The 25,227-nt window shown below is 42.7% G+C and overlaps 1 protein-coding gene across 1 annotated transcript; it reads right to left on the reverse strand.

Moving 5' to 3' along the window:
- On the reverse strand, positions 1-23,921 carry PPP1CC (protein phosphatase 1 catalytic subunit gamma). Its single transcript, XM_015430661.3, has 8 exons — positions 23,683-23,921; positions 11,559-11,690; positions 9,883-10,113; positions 4,308-4,412; positions 2,569-2,792; positions 2,232-2,366; positions 1,298-1,358; positions 1-395 (listed from the first exon to the last, which is right to left on the reverse strand). Exons 1-8 carry the CDS (start codon positions 23,735-23,737, stop codon positions 325-327), a joined length of 1,014 nt encoding a protein of 337 aa, XP_015286147.1. The 5' UTR covers positions 23,738-23,921; the 3' UTR covers positions 1-324.
- Positions 23,922-25,227: the final 1,306 nt, after the last annotated feature.

The raw sequence follows: 25,227 nt of genomic DNA on the forward strand, positions 1-25,227 counted from the left end.
TGGTTTCCAGAGCAATTTATTCAGGAAAATCTATTCAATATGCCATCAACAGTTCTCCTGTGTGTATTGTGCTGATAAATAGACACTGAGAGGATTTAACAAGTTCATCATTTAATAAGTCTGAATTCATTTTCACCACATGGTATTGTACACGGTCATCTGCTGAAACAGATTTCTTTTTTAACAGATCTTAGTTTAAAAAAAGTCATAGATACTGTGAGTTCTGTATAAACTGGTGGACAGTAAGTTAGTTCCTTTGTTTTAACTTATAAGCCTCAACTTCACCGCAGAATAAAGAATGTAGGCCAAAGAAAGCATAATCGGTCACTCGTATAGAACAGTATTGTTTCTATAATTTGAAGCTTTCTGAATGGACGGGTTCAGGCCTGATGCAACTGTAAAAAGATTACTTAATGAATAGACTATATGGAAATTGTACAAAATGTTATTACCTTTAATCATTAGTAGCTTAAACAGCACTATATCACTAATTGCTATTCAAAATCAAAAACCTGTTTTTGAATCCCCGAGAAGGCAGCATGTGTACACAACCATACCACCTTGTACTTAGGGGTGTGCCAAAACGTAATTCAACAGAAACTTTGGCTTTAGGAAAGAGTCACAAATATTTAAAAGAATGGCTTTAATCGTCATTTTAAGTATACGGTAGGGGAAAAGTGTGCTTTAATTAAATATACATCATACCAGTGATGCTGGCAAGGTTGAAAGTTACTCCTAATGTTGATAGCTATAAAAACTAGTTTGTACATAACAAGACAATGAGAGGAAAAAGCAATCCCTTTGAAACAAAATTATCAAATAAAAAATGTTCACAGTGGTTTGTATCAACAGTATGCATTTTATGACAAGAACATGTACAGACTTGGAGCACCCTAGGGCTCTTTATGTCCTAAAGAAAACGAGCATTTACATGATTATGGGTTGTACTGAATTTAAAAAGATCAACTGTACACTTACTCCTTAGACAGGATAAACTGTCCTGGGGTGTACAGCTTTAACACCATCATTAAAATTGTTTGCAAAAGGAAGAGAGAATTAAAAAACAAAACACTTTTCTTTTTGGAGTGAAGAGTCTCTCATTTGCTGTTATAACCAGCAAATGCCATTCACTAAATCAAAAACGGAAGGAAGGGCCCCCACAAACACAGATCTATCTGAGCAAGCTGACCAGTACACATTACAGTCTTAAAAATGAAGGTTATATACTCTATGTTACAAGTCCCAACTAGGCAGTGTCAAAATGACATCTATTTCTTTGCTTGCTTTGTGATCATACCCCTTGGAGGCGTTACAGGTCTCGTGGCATTTGGCTTCTTTTTCTCTGCAGGCTTTAAAATCTGGAGAGATTCAAAAGACAGTTCATTTAGGAAATATACTCAACCCCAAATCTTAAAGAGTCCTTACATTTCATTCAGATCTTTTGTTCAGATGGCGTTTACAACGCCCCAACAACTGTAAAAGCCTCCCTAGCATATTAACACAAGCTAAGTTGACATGTAAACATTTAGTAATTAAGGCTATGATGAAGAGATAAAAATCTATGATCTGGACAAATTATTTTGTCTCTGAGTACTGGTAATATCTTTAGCTATTCCTTCTGTATAGGGGAGAAAGTTCTTTACAAAAGTGTTTCTCCAAACTGCAGGGGATTCTTGCACAATCTTTGGAATTTTGAAAGCTGCAAGTTCTCTGACAATTGGTAAAAAACAACAACAACAACAACAAAAAAAACTTGCAAATGAGAAAAAGGCTGAGGCAGATTCTAAATAATGCTTTTGTGCCAACTGAAGGCCAAATGATGTCGTGGTACATTAGCAGAAGTTTTGTGGAAATTAGACTAGAGGGCAGAACTAAGTAAACACATAGCACGAGGCACTCAGTACTTTTCACATGCAAGTGGTGATTTAATTTTAGCTGAACATTACATTGTCATTATGGTTTTAGATCTACAGTAAAACAGCCATAAAAGCATAAGGAGCCAATATGCAATGCAAAAAAATCATAATTAAACACTGGGAAAAGGTGCCATAATTAATTTTTTCTTTTACAAGGGATCTACACATTATTCAACTATAACACACACTGGTTAAGGGAAAATAGAAACAGCCTACTTAGCATAAATGAACACTAGGCAAAAAGTGGCAATTATATTTTTCAACCAGCAAAGTGCAAACATAGTAAAAGGAAATAATGTTGAAAGCATGCTCTACCTGAAAAGAACACATTAGTGTTTCATCCACACTCATCATGGCACCTGCATTGTCAAACTCTCCACAATAATTGGGCGCAGAAAACAGAGTGACCAACTGCCTCTTTGCAAAAAATTCATATCCATCTTCAACCACCTTCGAGAGAAAATTTTTTCAGTATAAATAGGTGCAAATATTAGGTAAGTAAAACCACGTTTCAGTTTCCCATTGAGCCTGATATCTTGTGTTCCAGAAACACTTTGTATAAATAAGCAATACCTACCCACCAAAATCAACAAGGAGAATCTGTGCTCACACACATGCTCTTAAGTGTACATGTAAAATTCAAAATCAATACCTGATGGGCTCTACATATAAGATCCAAATCATGCTTATGGAGAAATTTTGCAACCACTTCTGCACCAAATGTGAAGGACACTCCTCTGTCATTTTCACCCCAGCCTAAGACATCTTTATCGGGGTCAGACCACAAAAGATCACAAAGAAGACCTTGATCTGGTACATCAGTTGGTCGCATAATTCGCCGAATCTGCTCCATAGATTGAAGATCTGGTGATAAACCTATTCAATGAGGAAAAGAAAAACGAAGAAAGCAAAACTTTTAAAAGGATATTACCCCTTCAAAAGTTCCATTTGTCTACAGAGAAATTCAATAATCCTGACACAAAAACTGAAATCGGATTATATTTTATTTACTTTTGGTTAAAAGAAAAAAAACACACACACACACAGAAAAAGGACAACTGGATACACACTAGAATTATATGCAGTAATGCATGGGGTGCTGCAGGTTTAAACAGTACATGGAGGCAGTTATATTATACAGAACACTGTAAAACAAAATCCAGTGATTTAAAAAACTCTTCTATGGGCTTCCCCAGTTGATGACAATAATGAGCAATGTTACGATTGATGGCTTATAATGACTGAGCTGAGAAGATAAGGATGCTCAGTGAGAGGTAGTTCTCTAGGAAATCTGCACTATTCATAGACCATTAAAATCTACAAGAGCTCATTGTATCGAGTTACAATATGGGATGCATATTATAAGAGTTAAAAACCATGTATCCAACTCTACCAAAACCTGTGTAAGTATAGAAGCACAGAGATAAAAGACATTATGTTGGCTTTTTGATGGCTGATTAATTTCACACCATACATGAAAAGAAATTCTCTTTGCAATTACTATTTTAATTACATTATAGAAAGCACAACCACTGAGCAAAGAAAAATAGCTTATAAAATATGTATGTATATATTTTTAGAGATAGGGTCTTCCTCTGTTGCCTAGGCTGGAGTGCAGTGGTGCGATCATAGCTCACTGCAGCCTTAAACCCCTGGGCTCAAGTGATCCTCCCGCCTCAGCCTCCCAAATAGCTATGGCTACAGGTGTGCACCATTACACCTGGCTAATTTTTAACACTTTTTCTAATGACAGGGGTCTCGATATGTTACAGGCTGTTCTCATATTCATGGCATCAAGCAATCCTTCCACCTTGGCCTCTCAAAAGTGCTGGAATTACAGATGCGAATTACTATGCCTGGACAAAATAACTTTTAAAATCCAAGTCAGAGAAAGTTCTGAGAGGATAAAAAACAAACAAGGGAAAATCTATTCACATCTTCAGTGTTCTAGAGGATCCCTGGCACAGCAAATTACATATTGTTCATTTTATAGTTAAAAATACTTTTCCGAGCCGGGCACGGTGGCTCACGCCTGTAATCCCAGCACTTTGGAAGTCCAAGGCAGGAGGATTGTTTGAGCCCAGGAATTTGTGACCAGCCTGGGCAACATGGTGAGAACTCATCCTTACAAAAAATAAAATAAAAATAAACATTTTCTGCTCTATTTTCAATCCTAATTTACAGAGTCTAGAATTCCCTGTAATAAATCAGTTCCTTAAGATTTTTATCCAAGTAATCCTGGCTGTATCGGAGTGACAGTGCAATGCAACACATCAACAAAGGAGAGTGTTCTGTCAGAGGAAGTCATCCCAATGGTAACTCACAAATGTTAAAGTGTTCATCCTTTGGAAGGGATCAAAACCTATTTGGAACAAAAATCAGCCCAACTACCTCCATGACAGCAGAATATCTTCTCATCCACGATGGCTGCTATCGGTAAACAGTTAAAACAGTCTGTGAAAGTTTTCCATAGTTTAATGTTGTATCTTCTTTTACCTGTGATTAAAAAGAGAGTATTACTGTTCCGTAGGCTCATTCTCTCAGGATTAACTTCCCCCAAAGCAAGATTCTGGGTGCTTTTTAAGCAAACGAAACTATGTTTTTATTAAGAATCTTAATAAAACTGTCTTATTTTAACACTCTTTTAAAATAAGAGCTGGGCGTGGTGGGTCAGACCTGTAACCCCAGCACTTCGGGAGGCTGAGGTAGGAGGATCGCTTGAGCCCAGGAGTTCAAGAACAGCTTGGGCAACATAGTGACAACCCATCTCTTTAAAGAAAGACTCTCCTGGAGGGAAGGGGTTTAGGAGAGACACATCTGATCTAAAAGCAATGACTTACATTTTCACATGAAATCTTTTTAAATTCCACAGAAGTATGAAACCAGAATTCCAGATTTGATAATGATTAAGGATTGCCATCAAATCCCAGGAATTATCTGGTAGCATCAATTCTGTCTGAAATCCAGTATGCTTTGTTCAATCTCACCGCAGCTAGTTCCCTAATTCTTAAGGCGATTACGAACTTACACCATGTGGCATTACGACCTTCCTTCTGAGGAATCCTGAGTTAGCACCCATCCCCCATGTACTCCCCTCAACAACCTACAGATACCAGAGGATCCCCAGGCCTCAGTGCTCTAGCAGGAGGCACAATGATCACACGGCAGTGGTGCCTCTCACAGGCACTACAGGGCATTTGTTTCCAACACTGCACAGACTCCACATGCTCCCACAGGCCTGATGTCACAGGGTGGTCACGTTCTCTCACCAGCACAGGCATCCACACATTCTGGAGTCAGAGTGCAGTTCTGACAGAAATATGCCACTATGCACTGTTTCTACAGGAAACTGATGTTCTGAGTTTAAAACCTACTCACATACCTTGCAAGAACAAATTTCTCTGGATTGGTTGAGGACTGTCCAATTGTCCAGATGCCTTTGTTTCCTGTACCTTACTAAGCACAATCTTTAAAAACCAACAGTTTGGCCAGGCGGGGTAGCTCACATCTGTAATCCCAGCTCTTTGGGAGGTCAAGGCGGGCAGATCATCTGAGGTTGGGAGTTTGAGACCAGCCTGACCAAGATGGAGAAATCCCTTCTTTACTAAAAATACAAAAATTAGCTGGGTGTGGTGGTGCATGCCTGTAATCCCAACTACTTGGGAGGCTGAGGCAGGAGAATCGCTTGAACCCAGGAGGCGGAGATTGTGGTGAGCCTTGATTGTGCCATTGCACTCCGGCCTGGGCAACAAGAGCGAAACTCCATCTCAAAAAACAAACCAAACCAAACCAAACCAAACCAAACCAAGAGTTTGTCCTTAGTCTCTTCCCGGGGACTACAGGGACATCGAAAGGTTTAAACCTGTACCTCTCCTTTGAGAGTTAGGGCCAGCCCAAACAACTGACCTGAACCACACTTCCCACCCTGTAATGCAAATCAAGCAGTCTAGGGAGTTTAGCACAGGGCTTGAAATGTAATGTAAATTCAACAAATGTTTGCCTTCTCTCTGCAGAGAAGAGTGTTATCTTTTCTCCTAGTAATTTCTGGTTTCTCAATGACTGGGTCTAACTCTGTGGGTCACCCTGTTGCGCATTTCTTTAGAGGCTACTAACTCCTTCACTGGAGGGGTTCTGAAAGTTCAACAAACTCCTCCCGCCAGGCTGAGGAGGCTGAGGCAGGAAAACTGCTTGAACCTGGGAGGCAGAGGTTGCAGTAAGCCAAGATCGCACCATTGCACTCCAGCCTGGGCAACAAGAGTGAATGAAACTCCATCTAAAAAAAAAAAAAAAAAAAAAAAACCAACAAACTCCTCCTTACGAAAGGCTGATGGGCAATCTGCAAAAACACCACCTCCCATGTCCAACAGCAATACTACTACTAACCACCACCACCACCACAAGATGAGTATCCTTAATCCAAGATGCTCCAAAATTTGAAACTTTTTGAGCACTCACATGATGCTCAAAGGAAATGCTCACTGGAGCATTCCGGATTTCAGATTTTTGGATTAGGGATGTTTAACCAGTAATTATAACACAAATATTCCAAAATTAAAACAAAACAAAACAAAACAAAACACAAAACTCTGAAACCTGCAACACTTCTAGTCCCAAGCATTCCAGGTAAGGAATACTTAACCTGTATTATAAGAACAGGGCTGCTGCCTTAGCCCCCCAGTGATAGTGACTTCCTCTTTCCCCAAGGTCAGCTTCACTTCTGGATATTTTTTTTTTTTGAGGTGGGGTCTCACTCCGTCACCCAGGTGGAGTAAAGCAATGTGATCTCGGCTCACTGCAACCACAGCCTCCCGAGTTCCAGGGATTCTTCTGCCTCAATCTCCTGAGTAGCTGGGACTACAGGTGTGCACCACCACACCTAATTTTTGTATTTTTAGTAGAGATGGGTTTTCACCATGTTGGTCAGACTGGTCTTGAACTCCTGACCTCAAGTGATCCACCCACCTTGGCCTCCCAAAGTACTGGGATTACAGGCATGAGCTACCATGCCCGGCCTTTGATTCTTTAGTTATGCCACAAACTCCAGTTTCTTCTCTTGCCGATTTCTGCTGGCCTCTCCATGAAAAATCAGTTTGCTTCCTCCTTTTGCCTCTCAGCACTTGAAGCGTGGGGCTGTCTCTTTCTCTTCTCTCTTCATATCCTCCCTAAGGCCACCTCAAACCACTAGGAACATCTGGGTCCTAAAAGGTTTAACCAGGGAAATCGTCTAGCTTCCAAATCCTAAGATTCTGAGCCATAACCTGTAATGCAGTTTCCCATTACTGTACATCAGACAGCTCCGATAGCAGAAATGGATCAACAAACACTCCTGTTTTACCCAACAACATATACCTCAGCCTTTTCATCACATTTGCAAAATTTAAACAAACAAACAAAAAAGAAATGGTAGTATAAAGTACTTATGTACCTGGAAAACAGGCAGTGGTTTTAAAATTGTCCCATGAAAATCAACATTTGAATACAACTTTTCATTTTAATAAAATTAATATATATAATATATATACTAAATGTCTGCAAGCCTTCAACCAGAAGCCACCTATGTCAAGGGCACTTTTATGCCCACAAGTAGACTGGATGGCAAATTGTATCTGCCTGATGGGAGAGAGGATGCTTGATCTATAAACTGTGTTGATGATCAAACAGGAGTCGAAACTGATACCAACCGACACTGATCTTCTAAGTCATTTTAAAGGCCTCTGCATTGAGTAGAAACTGAAACTGATGCAGCTAGTATCATTACGTTAGGATAGAAGTCACAACAATGAGGTCAAATGGATTTGAATTCATCAGTGCAAACATGAAAAGTATTTACTGGGCTAACAGTTATGTAAAAGGAACCCTTTCTTAACTCAAGAGTAACACTTGGAATAAGTATCCAAAACACAATGTTGCCTGGGTGTGGTGGCCCATGCCTGTAATGCCAGCACTTAGGGAGGCTGAGGTGAAAGGATTGCTTGAGCCCAGAAATTACAGGTTGTAGTAAGCTATGATCCTACCTCTGCACTCCAGCTTAAGGCTCTGTCTCAAAAACAAAAAACAACAACAAAAAAAACCCACCACATCTGCCTTGTATTTCACTACCTAAGGAGTAGTAACTGGCTTACTGGTACTTCTTTGACACAGAATCCCTGTTAATATCGAATATCTTTCCTGTACAGGTTCAATGGTATCAGTCAGTCCAGAACCCACAGAATTTTTGTCCCTGATCATTCCTGCCACCTCATCTTACCAGCTGGATCTCAAGGACACAGACCAAGCAAACATCCAGTAGTGGGAAAGGGTGGTAGTAGAAGGGCTCAGTCTGTGAATATAATCTTTCTAGGATGCACTTCTAACAAATGTGCTAGCTCACTGCATCTATGTGAACTGAGATGGAAAAACACACATCTGGAGACTCTAAGTTAGGATGTGGTCTAGGGGAGGGCCACAGGGACAACACTTTGCTGATCTCCCTATAATCATATTAGCAAATGCCAACTACCTGAAGTTCCTTAACCACCCCACCCCTTCACTCCAAACCTGAAACCCCTCCTGGCAGAAATAAGCACAAAAGGAAGGTGAAGGTAAAGATTCAAAACCTTTTCTGACGTAAAACCCTTTATCAAACTGATTATTTTCAAAGTTTTTTTTTTTTGATACGGAGTCTCACTCTGCCACCCAGGCTGGAGTACAGTGGTGTGATCTCGACTCACTGAACCCGACTCCCGGGTTCAAGCGATTCTCCTGCCTCAGTCTCCCAAGTAGCTGGGACTACAGGCATCTGACACCACGCCTGGCTAATTTTTGTATTTTTAGTAGAGACAGGGTTTCGTCATGTTGGCCAGGATGGTCTCGATCTCTTGACCTCATGATCCACCTGCCGTGGCCTCCCAAAGTGTTGGGATTACAGGCGTGAGCCACTGCGCCCAGCCTATTTGCAAAGCTTTAAGAACTGTGTTTTGTCAATAGTCAAATCAAAGTGCACCTTTAAATAAACAATCCAAAATGAGTCACAAAATGCGTAAAATACTGTAAAAATAATCTTTGTTCAGCACATTTTAGTTTTAGGAAAGTTATTGCCATTCTTCCTGGGTGCGGTTATGCCAGAGGAGAAAAACCATAATAATTTCAAAAACTAATTATTTACACATTGCCAAGATTCCATTTGCATGCAATGTTCTCTAGCAGACAAAAAGTAGATTAGTGGTTGCCTGGGGGCTACGGTGAGATGGTCGCGTTAACTATAAATTTACTACAAATCACTGAATTGTATACTTTCAACAGATTAATTTTATGGAATGAAATTACATAATAAAGTTGCTTAAAACTATTTAGAATGGTTCTCAGATTTCTACCAAGAATTAAGTTATCTGTGAATACAACAATTTACATCTTAAAGAAACCACTACCATGATCATTATTTCCTAATCTGATCATCACATCATAAAAGAATCCAAGACCTTATTTTATTATAGCGGCAGTGTTCTTTTTCTACCCAAGAGAGAAAAAACTGGCTGGGCGCCATGGCTCACACGAGTAATCCCAGGACTTTTGAGTGGCCTAGGTGGGCAGATTCCTTGAGTCCACGAGTTTCAGATCAGCTTGGGCAACAAGGTGAAACCCCATCTCTTCAAAAAAATACATGAATTAGCTGAGCGTGGTGATGCATGTCTGCAGTCCTAGCTACCTGGGAGGCTGAGGCAGGAGGATCGCTTGAGCCTGGGAGGCAGAGGTTACAATGAGGTTAAGATGGTGCTACTGCACTCCAGCCTGGGCTGTTAACAGAGTGAGACTCTGTTCCCCCACCTCCCCTAAAAAGCTAAGTTAAAAACAAGTTGATGAAATAGAAAACATGAGAGATGATACCACTGCATCTAAACTCTCACAATTCCTAACAGAAGTACGTGATAATTGTTTATGATAAATATCTTAATTTCAATAACTTCCTGAGATATAGAAAAGTACTTACATTCATCATAAAATCCATAAATTCTGTTGATGCTGGCACATTCATGGTTCCCTCTGAGAAGAAAAAAATTCTCAGGATATTTGATTTTGTAGGCCAGTAAGAGGCAGATCGTCTCCAATGACTGCTTTCCCCTGTCCACATAGTCCCCAAGAAACAGGTAGTTGCTTTCTGGCGGGAAACCACCGTACTCAAAAAGTCGCAGCAAATCATAGTATTGCCCATGGATGTCACCTAGAAGCAAGAATTTTGTTACACAGTGTTCCCATACTTACAGCTCAATCCACTAACAAAGCTTTAGAAAGAAATTCTTTAAAAATTCATTGTACAATGGCATTGACCTCTAGTAATGAGAGTTTAATTGGACAGCCAACACTAAGTAATTTCCAAACTGGCATCATATTTAGTTCAATTGAACTTAATAAAATTTTTAAGTATATGTGTATGTCCAGAACCTCACACAAAATTCAACTAATTAAGAATTTATTCTGTGGAAAGGGTTATTATGTCCAGGCATGCCTTCTTGCCAAGTAACATGGTATTCCTTTCAGGATGACTGATCAATATCAGATCCCTGATAGCTCAGTCTCTAGGTACTGTGTCAGCAGAACTGCTGCACTTTTAGCGAGCCTTGGCCCAGTCTGAGCAAAGCACATACACACATACACACGACCCCCACCCCCCACCCATCAATGCATTTAGCTTTCAATTTCTCCCTGCTAGATAATGCCAAAGAACATTTTACTTTTAAAAACATGAACACAGGCCGGGCGCGGTGGCTCAAGCCCGTAATCCCAGCACTTTGGGAGGCCGAGACGGGCGGATCACGAGGTCAGGAGATTGAGACCATCTACACGGTGAAACCCCATCTCTACTAAAAAAATACAAAAAAATGGACGGGCGCGGTGGCTCAAGCCTATAATCCCAGCACTTTGGGAGGCCGAGACAGGCGGATCACGAGGTCAGGAGATCGAGACCATCCTGGTTAATACGGTGAAACCCCGTCTCTACTAAAAAGTACAAAAAACTAGCCGGGCGAGGTGGCGGGCGCCTGTAGTCCCAGCTACTTGGGAGGCTGAGGCAGGAGAATGGCGTGAACCCGGGAGGTGGAGCTTGCAGTGAGCTGAGATCTGGCCACTGCACTCCAGCCTGGGCGACAGAGCAAGACTCCGTCTCAAAAAAAAAAAAAAAAGAATACAAAGTTTTATCAATGCAAATATGCTATAAGAATATATTACGCAAATGAAAACAGTTTAGTTTTACATTGAGTTAAAACACAAATTATCTGCTTCCATTATGCAGAAAACAGAACCACAAAATCAACATCAAGGAAGTTCTACTTTTAGTTATAAACAGTGTTGCTTTAAACTTAAAACATATTCCTATACATCTATGTAGTTCAGACCTTTCCTTGGCTCTCCATTCTTAGTTTCATTTTTTCTTCTGCAATGTTTATTCCTTCAGCAAAATATTTTTTTAAAAAATCTGAAGTATCTCTAAGTAAACTAAGTCCATTAGAGGTATTTATTCTAAAGCTACTATTTAACTTAATTTTTAGTAGTTCCAAGCTATTCACAAACAGGAGAATGATTCTGCTAGCTAATACAAGGTCATCAACATATTCTTGACTCAGTTAATCAATCACGTAACCAAAGATAACTTGTGTGCCCCAAACTTACCACATATTTTGAGTGGTGCTTCAAGTTCTAGTAGGATAGGCTGACTGAGAAAGATTTCACGAGATTTTAAACACAGTCCTCTGATTTCATTCTCCTGGAGCTGGACGTTCTTACCAGGCTTGGACCCTCTCACTGCAGAGGAGAAAAACCACAATTAGTCTAATGAAGCCAAAATACAAAATACAATACAAGATTTAGATAAATGGGCAAAAACATGGTTTAACTAGCTTTCTCTGAGTGGCTTCATTTTCAGGACACTTATAATAAACATGGTTTTATTTATTTTTATTATTATTATTTTTTGAGACGGAGTCTCGCTCTGTCGCCCAGGCTGGAGTGCAGTGGCTGGATCTCAGCTCACTGCAAGCTCCGCCTCCCAGGTTTACGCCATTCTCCTGCCTCAGCCTCCCAAGTAGCTGGGACTACAGGCGCCCGCCACCTCGCCCGGCTAGTTTTTTGTATTTTTAGTAGAGATGGGGTTTCACCGTGTTAGCCAGGATGGTCTCTATCTCCTGACCTCGTGATCCGCCTGTCTCGGCCTCCCAAAGTGCTGGGATTACAGGCTTGAGCCACCGCGCCCGGCCTAAACATGGTTTTAATGTCTAATTAGAATCTTAAAATATTAGACAAGATTTAATTGTATCTTCGATATCAAGTAAGACTTCTTTTTTTTTTTTTTTTTTGAGACGGAGTCTCACTCTGTCGCCCAGGCTGGAGTGCAGTGGCCGGATCTCAGCTCACTGCAAGCTCCGCCTCCCGGGTTCACGCCATTCTCCTGCCTCAGCCTCCCCAGTAGCTGGGACTACAGGCGCCCGCCACCTCGCCCGGCTAGTTTTTTGTATTTCTTAGTAGAGACGGGGTTTCATCGTGTCAGCCAGGATGGTCTCGATCTCCTGACCTCGTGATCCGCCCGCCTCGGCCTCCCAAAGTGCTGGGATTACAGGCTTGAGCCACCGCGCCCGGCCAAGACTTCTTTTATAGTATTCCAAAAAAAGGGGCCATCCTGTCTCTGCGAATGCTATTAGAAACAGGACTGGAGGCCGGGCACAGTGGCTCACACCTGTAATCCCAGCACATTGGGAGGCCGAGGCGGGCGGATAATGAGGTCAAGAGATCGAGACCATACTGGCCAACACGGCGTGCACCTGTAATCCCAGCTACTCGGGAGGCTGAGGCAGGAGAATTGCTTCAACTGGGAGGCGGAGGTTGCAGTGAGCCAAGATTGCGCCACTGCACTCCAGTCTGGTGACACAGAGAGACTCTGTCTCAAAAAAAAAAAAAAAAAAAAAAAAAAAAAAAAAAAAAAAAAGAAAAGAAACAGGATTGGAAATCCTCAGAACCTTCCCCATCAGTGTTTTTCAGAGGACCATGGGACCATGGGTATTTCCTCCTGAGAATCTCTGATTTAATTTACCTATGAAAAAATGTTTGTGTTGTTTTCATTTCATTACGAAAATGTTGGCTGGGCGCGGTGATTCATGCCTGTAATCCCAGCCCTTTGGGAGCCTGAGGCGGGTGGATCGCCTGAGGTTGGAGTTCGAGACCAGCTTGGCTAGCATGGTGAAACCCCGTCTCTACTAAAAAATACAAAAATTGGCCGGGCGCGGTGGCTCAAGCCTGTAATCCCAGCACTTTGGGAGGCCGAGACGGGCAGATCACGAGGTCAGGAGATCGAGACCATCCTGGCTAACCTGGTGAAACCCCGTCTCTACTAAAAAATACAAAAAACTAGCCGGGCGAGGTGGCGGGCGCCTGTAGTCCCAGCTACTTGGGAGGCTGAGGCAGGAGAATGGCGTAAACCTGGGAGGCGGAGCTTGCAGTGAGCTGAGATCCGGCCACTGCACTCCAGCCTGGGTGACAGAGCGAGACTCTGTCTCAAAAAAAAAAAAACAAAAAAAAACCACAAAAATTAGTCGGGAGTGGTGGCACATGCGTGTAATTCCAGCTACTCGGGAAGCTGAGGCAGGAGAATCGCTTGAACCAGGGAGGCAGAGGTTGCGGTGAGCGGAGATTGCGCCATTGCACTCCAGCCTGGGCAACAGAGCAAGACTCCATCTCAAAAAAAAAAAGAAAATGTTGGTTCGTTGTACTTATTTTGCCATGCAATTTCTGGGCCTGCATTTGTGTTTATGCTCACGTCTGTAGCAAAGGATGTCAGTCATGTGCTATACTGTAAGAAAGCACGTTTCCTAATAATTTGAACAGATAAGGTAATAATGGGAGAAAGAAATCACTGCACAGCATGGGGCATCCACACCACCAGAGCACTTAGGGTTCTTCTACCAAAGTACAAACTTTGCAACAGAGCTCACTTGTCAGCAGGTAGGTAGTTGTGGGAAAGAAATTTTCTGTTTTTGTTCCAGTCATAACAGATTGGACAGTCATTAGATACAGATAAAGTAGCACTAAACTGCTAAATGTACCTTAATTTTACAGTTATAAAGTTCACTTTTGGACCCCAAAATATGTAACTAAGTCTCATTCTGATAAAAATGTTATACAACAAGAAGCAATAAAAGCATAGTAATGATAGTCTTCGAGGAAAGATATGAAACAGATGCATATTTAATAAAACAGCAACTGAGCAACAAATAATGTTTTTTCCATAAGTGATTTTCTTTTTCTCTCTAGACATACATAACAGAGTTAGGACTCAAGAAATACTCCCTGTGAAAGATGGGATCCCTGCTTCATTGGCCAGAAAATGCCAATCATTAGTGATTTCACCACAAGTTAACCAAAAACTTGGGCACAATGCCCAGCAGGAAGCTTTATTTTTGGCTAGGAAAGAAATCCTAGAAGCTTCCGGTTTCAACGTGAATTTTTTTCAGCAGAGTCCCACACTTATGAATGAATAGCTGACTTTAAGTCTTCCAGGAGAATATTTCTGTGATAATTGGCTCATACCATATAATGGCAGGCTTTGTTTTATGAATGCTATTGTATTTAGTCAATGCCATCAGATGAAATCAATGTTGCTAACAATTTTTTTTGGCTTTGGAAGCTCTCCACTGTCACCTTTGAACATAACTCCTTTATTCTGTTTCTCTGTTTGTCCTCTGGGTGGGGACATTCAGAGATCAGTAAAAAGCAAAAGGACTACTACCAACAATTTAAAAATTCTTCCTCTTTTTGGAAGAAGCCTGGTACCCAGGCTGGAGTGCATGATCCTAGCTCACTGCAGCCTCAACCTTCCAAGATCAAGTGATCCTCTTGCTTTGGCTCCCCCAAAGTGCTGGGATTACAGGCATGAGCCACTGTACCTGGACTTAAAAATTACTCTTCATATTAAGATTAGATGCAGCTTTTTCAGAACAAAGATTCATATTTAAAGAATGGTGCTTATGAAAAACATCAACAAACATGGTCTGAAAGCTTCTTAAATTCCCTACAATTAGCGGAAGGAAAAAAGTTATATAAAGATAGAAACTGCCAAAACCGTCTTCCATCAGTTATTATACAGCTGCTCAGCCTTTAGACACCACAGACACCACACTTCACCCTGGAGAAAAGCTTCTCTCATCCATCTCCTCTCCCCTCACAAGCTTGCTGCATGCTTTTTGAAAGGCTCTCTCAACATCAGGTCACTACCCAACACCCCCACCTCCACCATGCTCTTATTTGTTTTATACTTGCCAGTTTGCTTCTGCCGGCTTATCTGGCCCCACTGGTAGAATGCAAACCCACTGTAGTAAAACCCACAGCAATAGCCCTGCTCTGTAGCGTACACAAGCCATAGCCAGCAAGCAGTAGGTGCTCAAAATCTGTTGCATGACTGAAATCTGGATAAATCTTTAAGTAGTGTTGACTGGTGGCACTAGAATTAAACACACATTCCAGACTATATATTTATTTATTTAGAGACGGAGTTTCACTCTTGTTGCCCAGGCTGGAGTGCAATGGCATGACCTCGGTTCACCACAACCTCCACCTCCCAGGTTCAAGCAATTATCCTGCCTCAGCTTCCCAAGTAGCTGGGATTACAAACATGTGTCACCATGTCCAGCTAATTTTGTATTTTTAGTAGAGACGGAAGGTTTTCTCCATATTGGTCAGGCTGGTCTCGAAATCCCGACCTCAGGTGATCCGCCTGCCTCGGCGCCCAAAGTACTGGGATTACAAGTGGGAGCCACTGTGCCCAGCCCAGACTATATACTTTTGATGAGCAAAAAGCATGTTTCTGTGCTATAAAATTACAAAACAATAGTGCCTTTTGCTTACCAGGCTTTATTGGAGTATTTTTCAAAGTATGAAAATCTAGAATTACTCTTAATTTTCACGTTGAATTGTCTAACAGAGATTTCAAATGCGGCTTATGGGGCTTGGCAGTCCAAGTGAACATTGGAGAGTTCTTAAGAGTTGTCATATCAGGTTGGACGTGGTGGCTAGTTACTGTGGAGGCTGAGGCAGAAGAATTGCTTTAACCTGGGAGGCGGAGGTTGCAGTGAGCTGAGATCGTGCCACTGCACTCCAGCCTGGACATCAGAGTGAGACTCCATCTCAAAAAAAAAAAAAAAAAAAAAAAAAAAAAAAAAAGTTGCCATATCAGCCAAAAGCATACAAATTCACTTCACTATGTTTTTCTTTCTTTCTTTTTTTTTTTTTTGAGATGAAGTCTCACTCTGTTGCCAGGCTAGAGTGCAGTGGTGCGTGATTGTGGCTCACTGCAACCTCCACCTCCTGGGTTCAAGTGATTCTCCTGCCTCAGTCCCCCAAGTAGCTGGGATTACAGGTGTGCGCCACCGCGCCCAGCCCACTTCACTATTTTCAATGTCCATCAAACAGTTATTTACTCACTGTAGTTAACATTTACCAAGCACTTATCCACTAGGCACTGTACCAAGGGCTTTATATTGCCATTCAATCCTGTCAACAATCCTAGGAAATCAGGCACTGTCATCTCCCATTTTACAATGACTTGGTCCAAAGTCACAGAGCTTAAGGACACGAGGACGCAATGCTAGATCTATTGGTGCATCCACCATACCACCCTCCCAATTAAGAATCTGTTCTACATTGAACTTCAAAACCAAAGGAGAAGGCCGGGCGCGGTGGCTCATGCCTGTAATCCCAACACTTTGGGAGGCTGAGGAGGGTGGATGACCTGAGGTTAGGAGTTCAAGACCAGCGTGGCCAACATGGTGAACTCTCATCTCTACTAAAAATACAAAAATTAGCTGGGCATGGTGGCACACGCCTGTAATCCCAGCTACACAGGAGGTTGAGGCACGAGAATCACTTGAACCCGGGAGGTGGAGGTTGCAGTGAGCCGAGATTGTGCCACTGCACTCCATCCTGGGCAACAAGAAAGAAACTCTGTTTCGGTCGGGCGTGGTGGCTCACGCCAGTAATCCCAGCACTTTAGGAGGCCAAGGCAGGCAGATCACCTGAGGTCAGGAGTTCGAGACCAGCCTGGCCAACATGGTAAATCCTGTCTGCACTAAAAATACAAAAATCAGCTGGGCGTGGTGGCAGGCACCTGTAATCCCAGCTACTTGGGAGGCTGAGGCAGAAGAATCACTTGAACTTGTACCCAGGAGGCGGAGGCTGCAGTGAGCCCAGATGGCACCATCAACTCCAGCCTGGGGGACAAGAATGAGACATCATCTCAAAAAAAAAAAAAAAAAAAAAAAAAAAAAAAAAATTCCGTCTCAAAACAACAATAAAAAAGCAACACCAAATTCGACCTAAGGATGTGACTCTTCAGTAGAAGTATCAATATTTCTTTATCTGGCTAGAAAGGGAGATTCAGGAAAATGTATTATTACTGTTAAAAGCGAAGGTTGCTCTGTAGAAATGTATCTGATCTATTTTTCTGGCAAATCACTGGCATGAGCATATTATAAAAACTTCCACACATTTTTATTGAAAACAAACTGGTAAAAATTTGAATTATAAAAGAACAGCAGCCAGGTGCAGTGACTCGGGCCTATAATCCCAGCACTGTGGGAGGCCGAGGTGGGAGGATCACTTGAGCTCAGGAGTTGGAGACTAGCCTGGACAACATGGTGAAATCCAGTCTCTACCGAAAATACAAAATATAGCTGGACATGGTGGCATGCACCTATAGTCCCAGCTACCCGGGAGGCTAGGATGGGAGGATCACTTGAGCCTGGGAGGTAGAGGCCGCACTGAGTTGAGACCACACCACTGCACTCCAGCCTGGGCCACAGAGTGAGACCCTGTCTCAAAAAAATAAATAAAATAGCATTGGTGATTATTTACAACACCAGCTCTTTCTCATAAGCAATACCAACTTTTGAAAGTTAGTTGCTGGCAACAAGCAAAGCAAAGATGGAAACTATGGAAGGAAATTTAAGACAAGTTTGAGATTATTTATGAGGAATAAAAAAGTATTTTCCTTGCCACAGAAATGCCCCTTAATTGTTTAAAGAAAAACATATTAAAGAAATAGCACACACTAAAAAAGCCCTAGCTGAATTCTAATGAAGTTTCAGAACCCAAGAAAGGCACGAGTGGTATAAAAATAAGTCAACGAAGATTTTGCTGTTTTAAAATAATCCTGTTAAAAAGTAGGTGATAATTTTAACAATATGCCACATCATATTCATTTCAGTGAATCAATAGCCTCATGATATTTGACAGATTTAGGAAAATAAGACTCAAATCAAAACAGAAAGTAAATATTTCCAACATTAAGCATTCCCATAAAGAACTGAGTTCTTTCCTGCAAAAAGTATATCAAGAATCCTTTGGGCCGGGCATGGTGTCTAATGCCTGTAATCCCAGCACTTTGGGAGGCCGAGGTGGGTGGATCAGCTGAGGTCAGGAGTTCGAGACCAGCCTGGCCAACATGGTAAAACCCCATCTTTACTAAAAATACAAAAATTAGCAGGGCATGGTGGCACGTGCCTGTAGTCCCAGCTACTCAACAACTGAGGTTGAAGCAGAAGAATCGCTTGAACTCGGGTGGCGGAGGCTGCAGTTAGCCAAGATCCTGCCACTGTACTTCAGCCTGGGTGACAAAAGTTCAAAAAAAAAAAAAAAAAAAAAGAATCCTTTAGTTTCTCTGCAAAGTCACCAGCAGGAAGACTTCCATGTTCTGATTATCGCAATTGTTTCCACACCCTGCCCTCTCCCCATCCTGACTTTCCTAACTGATGGGGTTATACTTCGGGCATTGAAAAGTGACACTAAGGCAGGGAGCTGTGGCTCACGCCTGTAATCCCAACACTTTGGGAGGCTGAGGCCTCCCTTGTGGCCAGGAGTTCAAGAACAGCCTAGGCAACGCCCGTCTTTAAGAAAAAAAGAAAAAGAAAAAAAAATTAGCCAGGTGTGGTGGTGTGTGCCTGCAGATTCAGCTAGCCAGGAGGATGAGAACGAAGAATCGCTTGAACCCAGGAGTTCAGGTCTCCAGCCTGGGGACAGAGTGAGACCCAGTAAAAAATAAATAAAAGTGACACCATTTTTTTCAAGACAGATAGGATGTAGCTGCAAAACACTGTTCACTGTTCTCAATAAAGCATCTTGAGTTTTCTACACCTAGAGTAAAGCCAATCCATTAAAAACTTCAATTTTCCACAGTCTAAGAACACATTTTGGTAATACACCACCGAGTAGACTCTACATCTGACCCTACATTTTGAGTTTTCATTTGCTGTAAGCTTTACTGTCGGTGACAACCACTCCCTTCTAGAAGAGGGATGACAGTAAACCCCAGTGAAGTGGGGAAGCTGGAGAGTTCAGACAAATCACCAAGATCCATAAATAAATCATCTGTTTTTGATGCTTTGGATACAGAGGTATGACCTTAAAATGTAAACTCAAACTCTGTCCTGGAATTCCATAAGCTCCATGGAAATGAAATCTTTCCTTCTTGGTCTTGAATGACTTTCCAGTTCTTTATCTACAAAGCGACTGACACCCAGAATATTAACTCCTTCATATTTCAATCTCTAAGGTCAACTAATGGCCTCGATTGTAAATTAAGTTAAATGGTGAAGTCCACATAATACCAATAATTTCCCTGCTTCACAATCAGAGATCCTCACCTAGTCAAGTGGGCTGACTGGTACTGTGATTCTGCACAACAGGTTACAGGTTATAATAGGACTGTGCTTTCAAAGACATCAAATCACCTCACTAATTTCCACAGCTGACCACTGCTGGGCCACAACTTCATGTCCATTTGCCCAGTTCTGAGGAGGAATGCCCAGGGCTCTGCTCCTGCGTGTCACATCCCCCCCCCAAGCACAACAATGTCACACACAATTCTGTCAGTAATCACTGCTGCCTCCTGCTACTGACAGGCAAGAGGGCACTGCGGGCACAAGGAGAGTAATCCTTTTTCAATGCTGTGATTTAACAAAGAACTCCTGCAAGCTGCAGATCATCTGTCTCCAACAAAGCTTTCCTGCCTTGCCTAGGAGAGGAAATGGGCATACAACCAACATGCTGATGGGAAGGAAGGGCAAGGGCTAACACCAGAGTTCTTATCAATGAGGGAATTAGAAATTGGTAACTTGGATGTGAGTGTAAAAATTACCTTTTCCGTAAACAAATAATTACAGGCTGGGCACCATGGCTCATGCCTGTAATCCCAGCACTTCGGGAGTCTGAGGTGGGCAGATCACTTGAGGTCACAAGTTCGAGACCAGCCTGGTCAACACGGAGAAACCTCGTCTCTACTAAAAATACAAAAACTTAGCTGCACGTGGTGGTGTGTGCCTGTTAATCCCAGCTACTTGGGAGGCTGAGGTACGAGAATCGCTTGAACCTAGGAGGTGGAGGTTGCAGTGAGCCGGGATTCCACTCCAGCCTGGGTGACAGAGTGAGACTGTCTCCAAAATAAAATAAAAAATTAAATAATTACAGATGTTCATTAGGAAAGATTACTTTTGTTTTTTTGGTTAGCATATTAAGAAAGCTTCCCCTTTTTAAACCATTATGTTTGTCCTTTATTATCTTTAGGACCAGGGACGGCTAACCATCAGAATATGAACATTTTATACTGCACCAAAAAGTTGAACACATGGGTTATTTAAACAATCTTAGAGTTTCAGAATATCTGAACACTCCCTACCTTCAGAACAACCCTTATATATCAGAGGATTAAATGTGTAAGCACTTTCTGTGAGCCAGGGCAGAGGTCGTATTTAAACCAATAAAACAAGTCAGGCAATTCTGCAGAACCTGACATGGTCTTGCAGTTTGACAATGGCCTTCTTCAAAGCAAAGATGCTTCTTGCAAACCAAGATGTGAAGTATTACAACCACCTGCTGTGCAAGAAAAATGCTAGCCTCCATGGCTCCTTGAAGGAGGTCATTTACAAAGTAAAACTGCCCCAAATCCCACTTTTCTTCAATACATCAGACCAAATCAACAGCTGGCTTATTTTCTCTCAAAATGCCGTTTTACTGTCCGTTACACTAAGGAGTTAACAACCTTAAGGTTTTATCATCAGCAAGGCAGAGTTTGGATAAAAGCATCCATGGTGGGTTGCAGAGGTGATGCCATTACTTACAGAAACATTCAGGAGTTCAGAAAAGAAAAGAACTGCAAAGTTAGTGACTAAGATCTAAACCAACATGCTGTTTTTCTTAAGACTTCACTTTTCAGTTAGCTTTTTAGTACTATTACTGAGCTACTTCTCAACTAGCTTATACTGCTCTCAAGCTTAAAAGATCAATTCTGAACACGTGAAAAAGTCTACCAAGGTCACAAAAGTCGTATTGCCTCTACTTTCAGATATACTTACATCTTAAAGCATTTAAGGGGAAAAAAAAAAAGGTTTTGGGGGCATTACGAAAAGCACAAAATTCAGGCCGGGCATGGTGGCTCATGACTATAACCCCAGAACCCAGGGAGGCCGAGGTGGGAGGATTGCTTGAAACCAGGAGTTTGAGAACAGCCTGGGCAACACAGTGAGACTCTCATTTCTATTTTAAATTATTACATTTAATTTTTTTAAAATAAAAAACTTGTAAAGCACAGAATTTATTACCAACATCATTTAACTTAGATATCTACATATCCTCAATGGATCATCTTCAAATGTTTCTCTGCCAATTTAACACCCACGAGAAAAAAGGAAATTTAAGTATACTTTGCAGTTAGCCTATTCCCAAGGCATTAAAATGCACTGCTTTATTAATTTCAGCAAAAAAAGAAATATAAGAAAACCTGGTTTTCAAGTGCCATATAACAAGAGGAACTATTAAGAAACAATGATCTCATTTTAGATGTATCATTATTTACTAGGCAAACTACTTATTAGGATTGTAATGATTAAAATTAACAAAAGCTATTTATGAATACAGAGGCAGTTATGGGCAAACCAGAACTTAAATTAGCAAGCCTTAGATGATCTTAAAATTCTAATTTAATTAGATTTAAAATTCTAATGTTTCTAATCCATGCAAATTCCAACTTTTCCTGTTTCCTCAGAGAAATAAAGCCACACATATCCCTGCAGAGATAAGCAGAATTTTAAAATTTAGAAAGAAAATATTTAACAAAAAATTCTTTTCTTACAGCAAACTATTTTAATCAGTTTCTGACCAACTGCTGCCTCAAATAAAGAACTATATTAACTAGCATGAAAAAATATGGTTCTTATATAAATACCTGACATTAAAGGAATGACAAGGTTTTCACCTACAACACAAGGTTTTCACCTGCAATAACATTTCAAGAGCATTTCAGGGGTCCTTAATGACATTTAGTGTTTTTTTTAAAGACAGCATAAAAGGAAAGAATGCACAGATTAAGAAAAGGACGAGATATTTTCAGAGTTTCATTTTAATAACTTACTTTAAAAGATCTGCAAATTCTAACACTAGAGCTGTCATGCCCTCGACTCCACCACTCACAGCATTTATAGTCCAGTAATATTTTAGGACTATATAAAGGCAAAAAGCAGTTAAAACTGCCAAGTTCCCATTATGAAGTGTCCAAGTTAAGGGGTATGACTGAATTCTTACAAAGTCTTGGATAAGATGTTAGCATCTGTTGACATGCCCTTGAATCTGAAAGCAGCTCATTTCAGCTTCCGTCTTTAAAAGCTGAACCTCGCCCCTCTCCCACATCAACATGAATCAATTGCCAGGCACCTCACCAGTCTTAGATGAGCCGAAATTTAAACCTTTCTATTAACCTTTACTAAACCACTGGCCCCCTTCCTTCAGTGTTGTCTGTAGCGAGTTTTACTAGCTCCTGGCTATCTGGGTTTGAAACCCAATTCACTAACTGTGTGACCTTGGTTAAGTGACTTCATCTCAGTTTCTTCTGTAAAATAACAAAAACAACAAAAAAAAAATGCAAATATCTTGCAATGGGTGGGAGAATATGAAATCTGTGTTAAGTGCTCAAAGAATGCTTGACACACAGTAAGCCCTTTAGAAGCGCCAGTTATGATTATTACAGTAATAATTTCATGGACGCAAAGTGCTCAAGACAGAGCCTGGCACATTGGAAAGATAACGATACCGTCAGCCTTGCTGACTTCCTGTTCAGATGCACGTTCAGGAAAAGAGCGCGGAGACCTCTCCAAGATTAGAATAACTTAAAACGATTTGGAGGGCAGGCGAAGACAGGTTCTCACACCTCTTGAGACATGAACGCTTGTTACCAAGTAACAAGAAATGGGCCCCCCAAGACCCCAGAACCACGAAAAATAAAAGCAAGCAGGAAAAGAGCCCCCAAACCCGGTGGAACTCACGCCCTCATCAAACTGCCTTCCGTGAGGACGAGCACCGAAAAGTCCATCTCGCACAGTACGGCGCACGCCGTCCAGGAGGCTGGACTGGGGCCCCCAGCCCAACAATCGCTCCAAAGACCCGTCTGGTGTGCGGGGGCAAACGGGTAGAGGCGGGAAACATGGGGGTGGGGAGCGGAGTTTTCAAATTCCACGGCCGGGAGAAAGCCTGCATCCTCGTGCAATGAATGAGTGGAGCCTGGAGGGTCCGCGGCTGGCGACAAGTTGGGGATCCCGGGCTGGCCTCCCTCCAGCTGCAGCCCCCGGCCCGTGGGCCAACTCGAGAAGCTCACTTCCCACGGTGCTGCAAGCCCAACCGGCCTCCCAACTCCCCTCCCTCGAGCCCCCGGGGCCGCCTGCCGCCCTCGGGCCCGCCTCCCCCTTCAGCCGCCCGCCGCCCCCCTTACCTTCCAGCAGCCGTTGGATGATGCTGTCGATGTTGAGTTTGTCTAAATCCGCCATCGCCTTCCCACCGCCGACCCTCCCGCAGCGGCGCCGCCGCCGGCTCGCGCCCGGGACTCACACCTCCTTTCCCACGCCACGAGCAGAGGCGGTGGTGGCGGCGGTGGCAGCAGCCGCGGCGGGTCCCCCCCCTGCCGCCCCGCTCCCTGCTTCCTCCTTCTCTCCCCACTGGAACCACGAGAAGAACAAAATGGCCGCCGACTCCTTAGACAGCCTCGGGCGGCGCACGGATGCGCGCGGGGAGTGCAGCGGCCCGGCCGGGACTTCTTTATGGGCCATAGGGCGCGCGGGAGGGGGCGGGGCCCGGGCGCGGGAGGGGGCGGGGCCAGGGCGCGGGGCGGGGCGGAGATGGTTGAGCGCAACTGCGTCCACGCGCGGGATCCTTCCGCCAAACGGGCCGAATAAATAGGCCCGCCCCCGACAGCGGGCCCGAGAGTGAGTTGCAAAGTTGCATGCGGGAGTTGGGGCTGGGGGAGGAAATGCAGCTGTGCATACTGCCGGTTGCGGCCATCGCCGGATCTTGTACGTTGAGGCTAGACGTTTGCAGACCTGGCCATGTGGGAACTCACCGAGGGATTTCGGGGGTCCTGGAATTTACCCTTTAAGATAAATCTGGGGTGAGGATGGAAAAGGAGAATAATAAATAAAAGAAGGTTGACTTATTTTGGATTAAGATATACTGGAACTTGGGAGAAGAGAAAGGTTTATTTGGTAACTAAAAAGAAAAAACCCTCTTCGAGATAAGTCAAAATGTAAGTTACTCTTTGTGAGTGGTGGGTGTATGGGTATTTGTATATATATATTTTTGTGCACTTCTGTAACTTTACTTTGGAGGTAAAAAATCCGTCCATAAAGAAAATTTCATCATTTCTCTCCCTTGGATTTCTCTTTCCTGAACTCGGAAAGTTATATAATCATCGGGACGGTTATCCCGATTCTAGCCAGGGCGAAGTTGAACGAGCGCGTGCAGCAGTTGAAAGGGGAATTTGCAGATTTCACGCGTGCAGGCCAGGGGCGGGAAGAGAAGAGGCAAGCTGTGCGGGCGGTCCTGGGTTCTGCAGATACCCGAAGAAACTTTGGCCCATTCCTCTCTGGCTTCCCAGCCTCCCCGAGTGCACGCCTATCCAAGGGGTCCCCAAACTGTGCCACCTCCAGGGGCTGCGCATCGACTTTGGCCGCGTTTAGAAGTACAGCCCACACTCAGCAAACAGATCGGCTCTCTTTCCTGACCTTTCCATGTATGTTGCTTCCTGCAGCGCTTTACATTTTGCAAAGCCCTGTCTCTCCGAGAAATTCATTTTGTTTCCCAATGAATGCAGGATGCACGAATCCCCATCTCAGTATGCCACGAGGTAATTGCACCACCCAGGCATCCTCTTCCAAAGCAATATCCTCAGGGTGAGGGCTCCATGTCCCCTCAGTTGGGCCCCCTCGCTACTGGTGCAGGGCCCTTGAGTTTAAGAACTCAGCCTCTCGATCCACTTTCCTCA

This window comes from Macaca fascicularis, chromosome 11, assembly GCF_037993035.2.
Source record: "Macaca fascicularis isolate 582-1 chromosome 11, T2T-MFA8v1.1".
NCBI classification, from domain to species: Eukaryota; Metazoa; Chordata; class Mammalia; order Primates; family Cercopithecidae; genus Macaca; species Macaca fascicularis.

What these genes read in the sequence shown, in the direction of transcription:
- PPP1CC (XM_015430661.3), bottom strand. Translation starts at nt 23,737, where the DNA reads ATGGCGGATTTAGACAAACTCAACATCGACAGCATCATCCAACGGCTG. An exon ending in TTATGGATTTTATGATGAAT is followed by an intron (nt 4,413 to 9,882) that starts GTAAGTACTTTT and finishes TTTTAATCACAG; the next exon opens with GTAAAAGAAGATACAACATT. An exon ending in TTATATGTAGAGCCCATCAG is followed by an intron (nt 2,367 to 2,568) that starts GTATTGATTTTG and finishes TTTCTCTCGAAG; the next exon opens with GTGGTTGAAGATGGATATGA.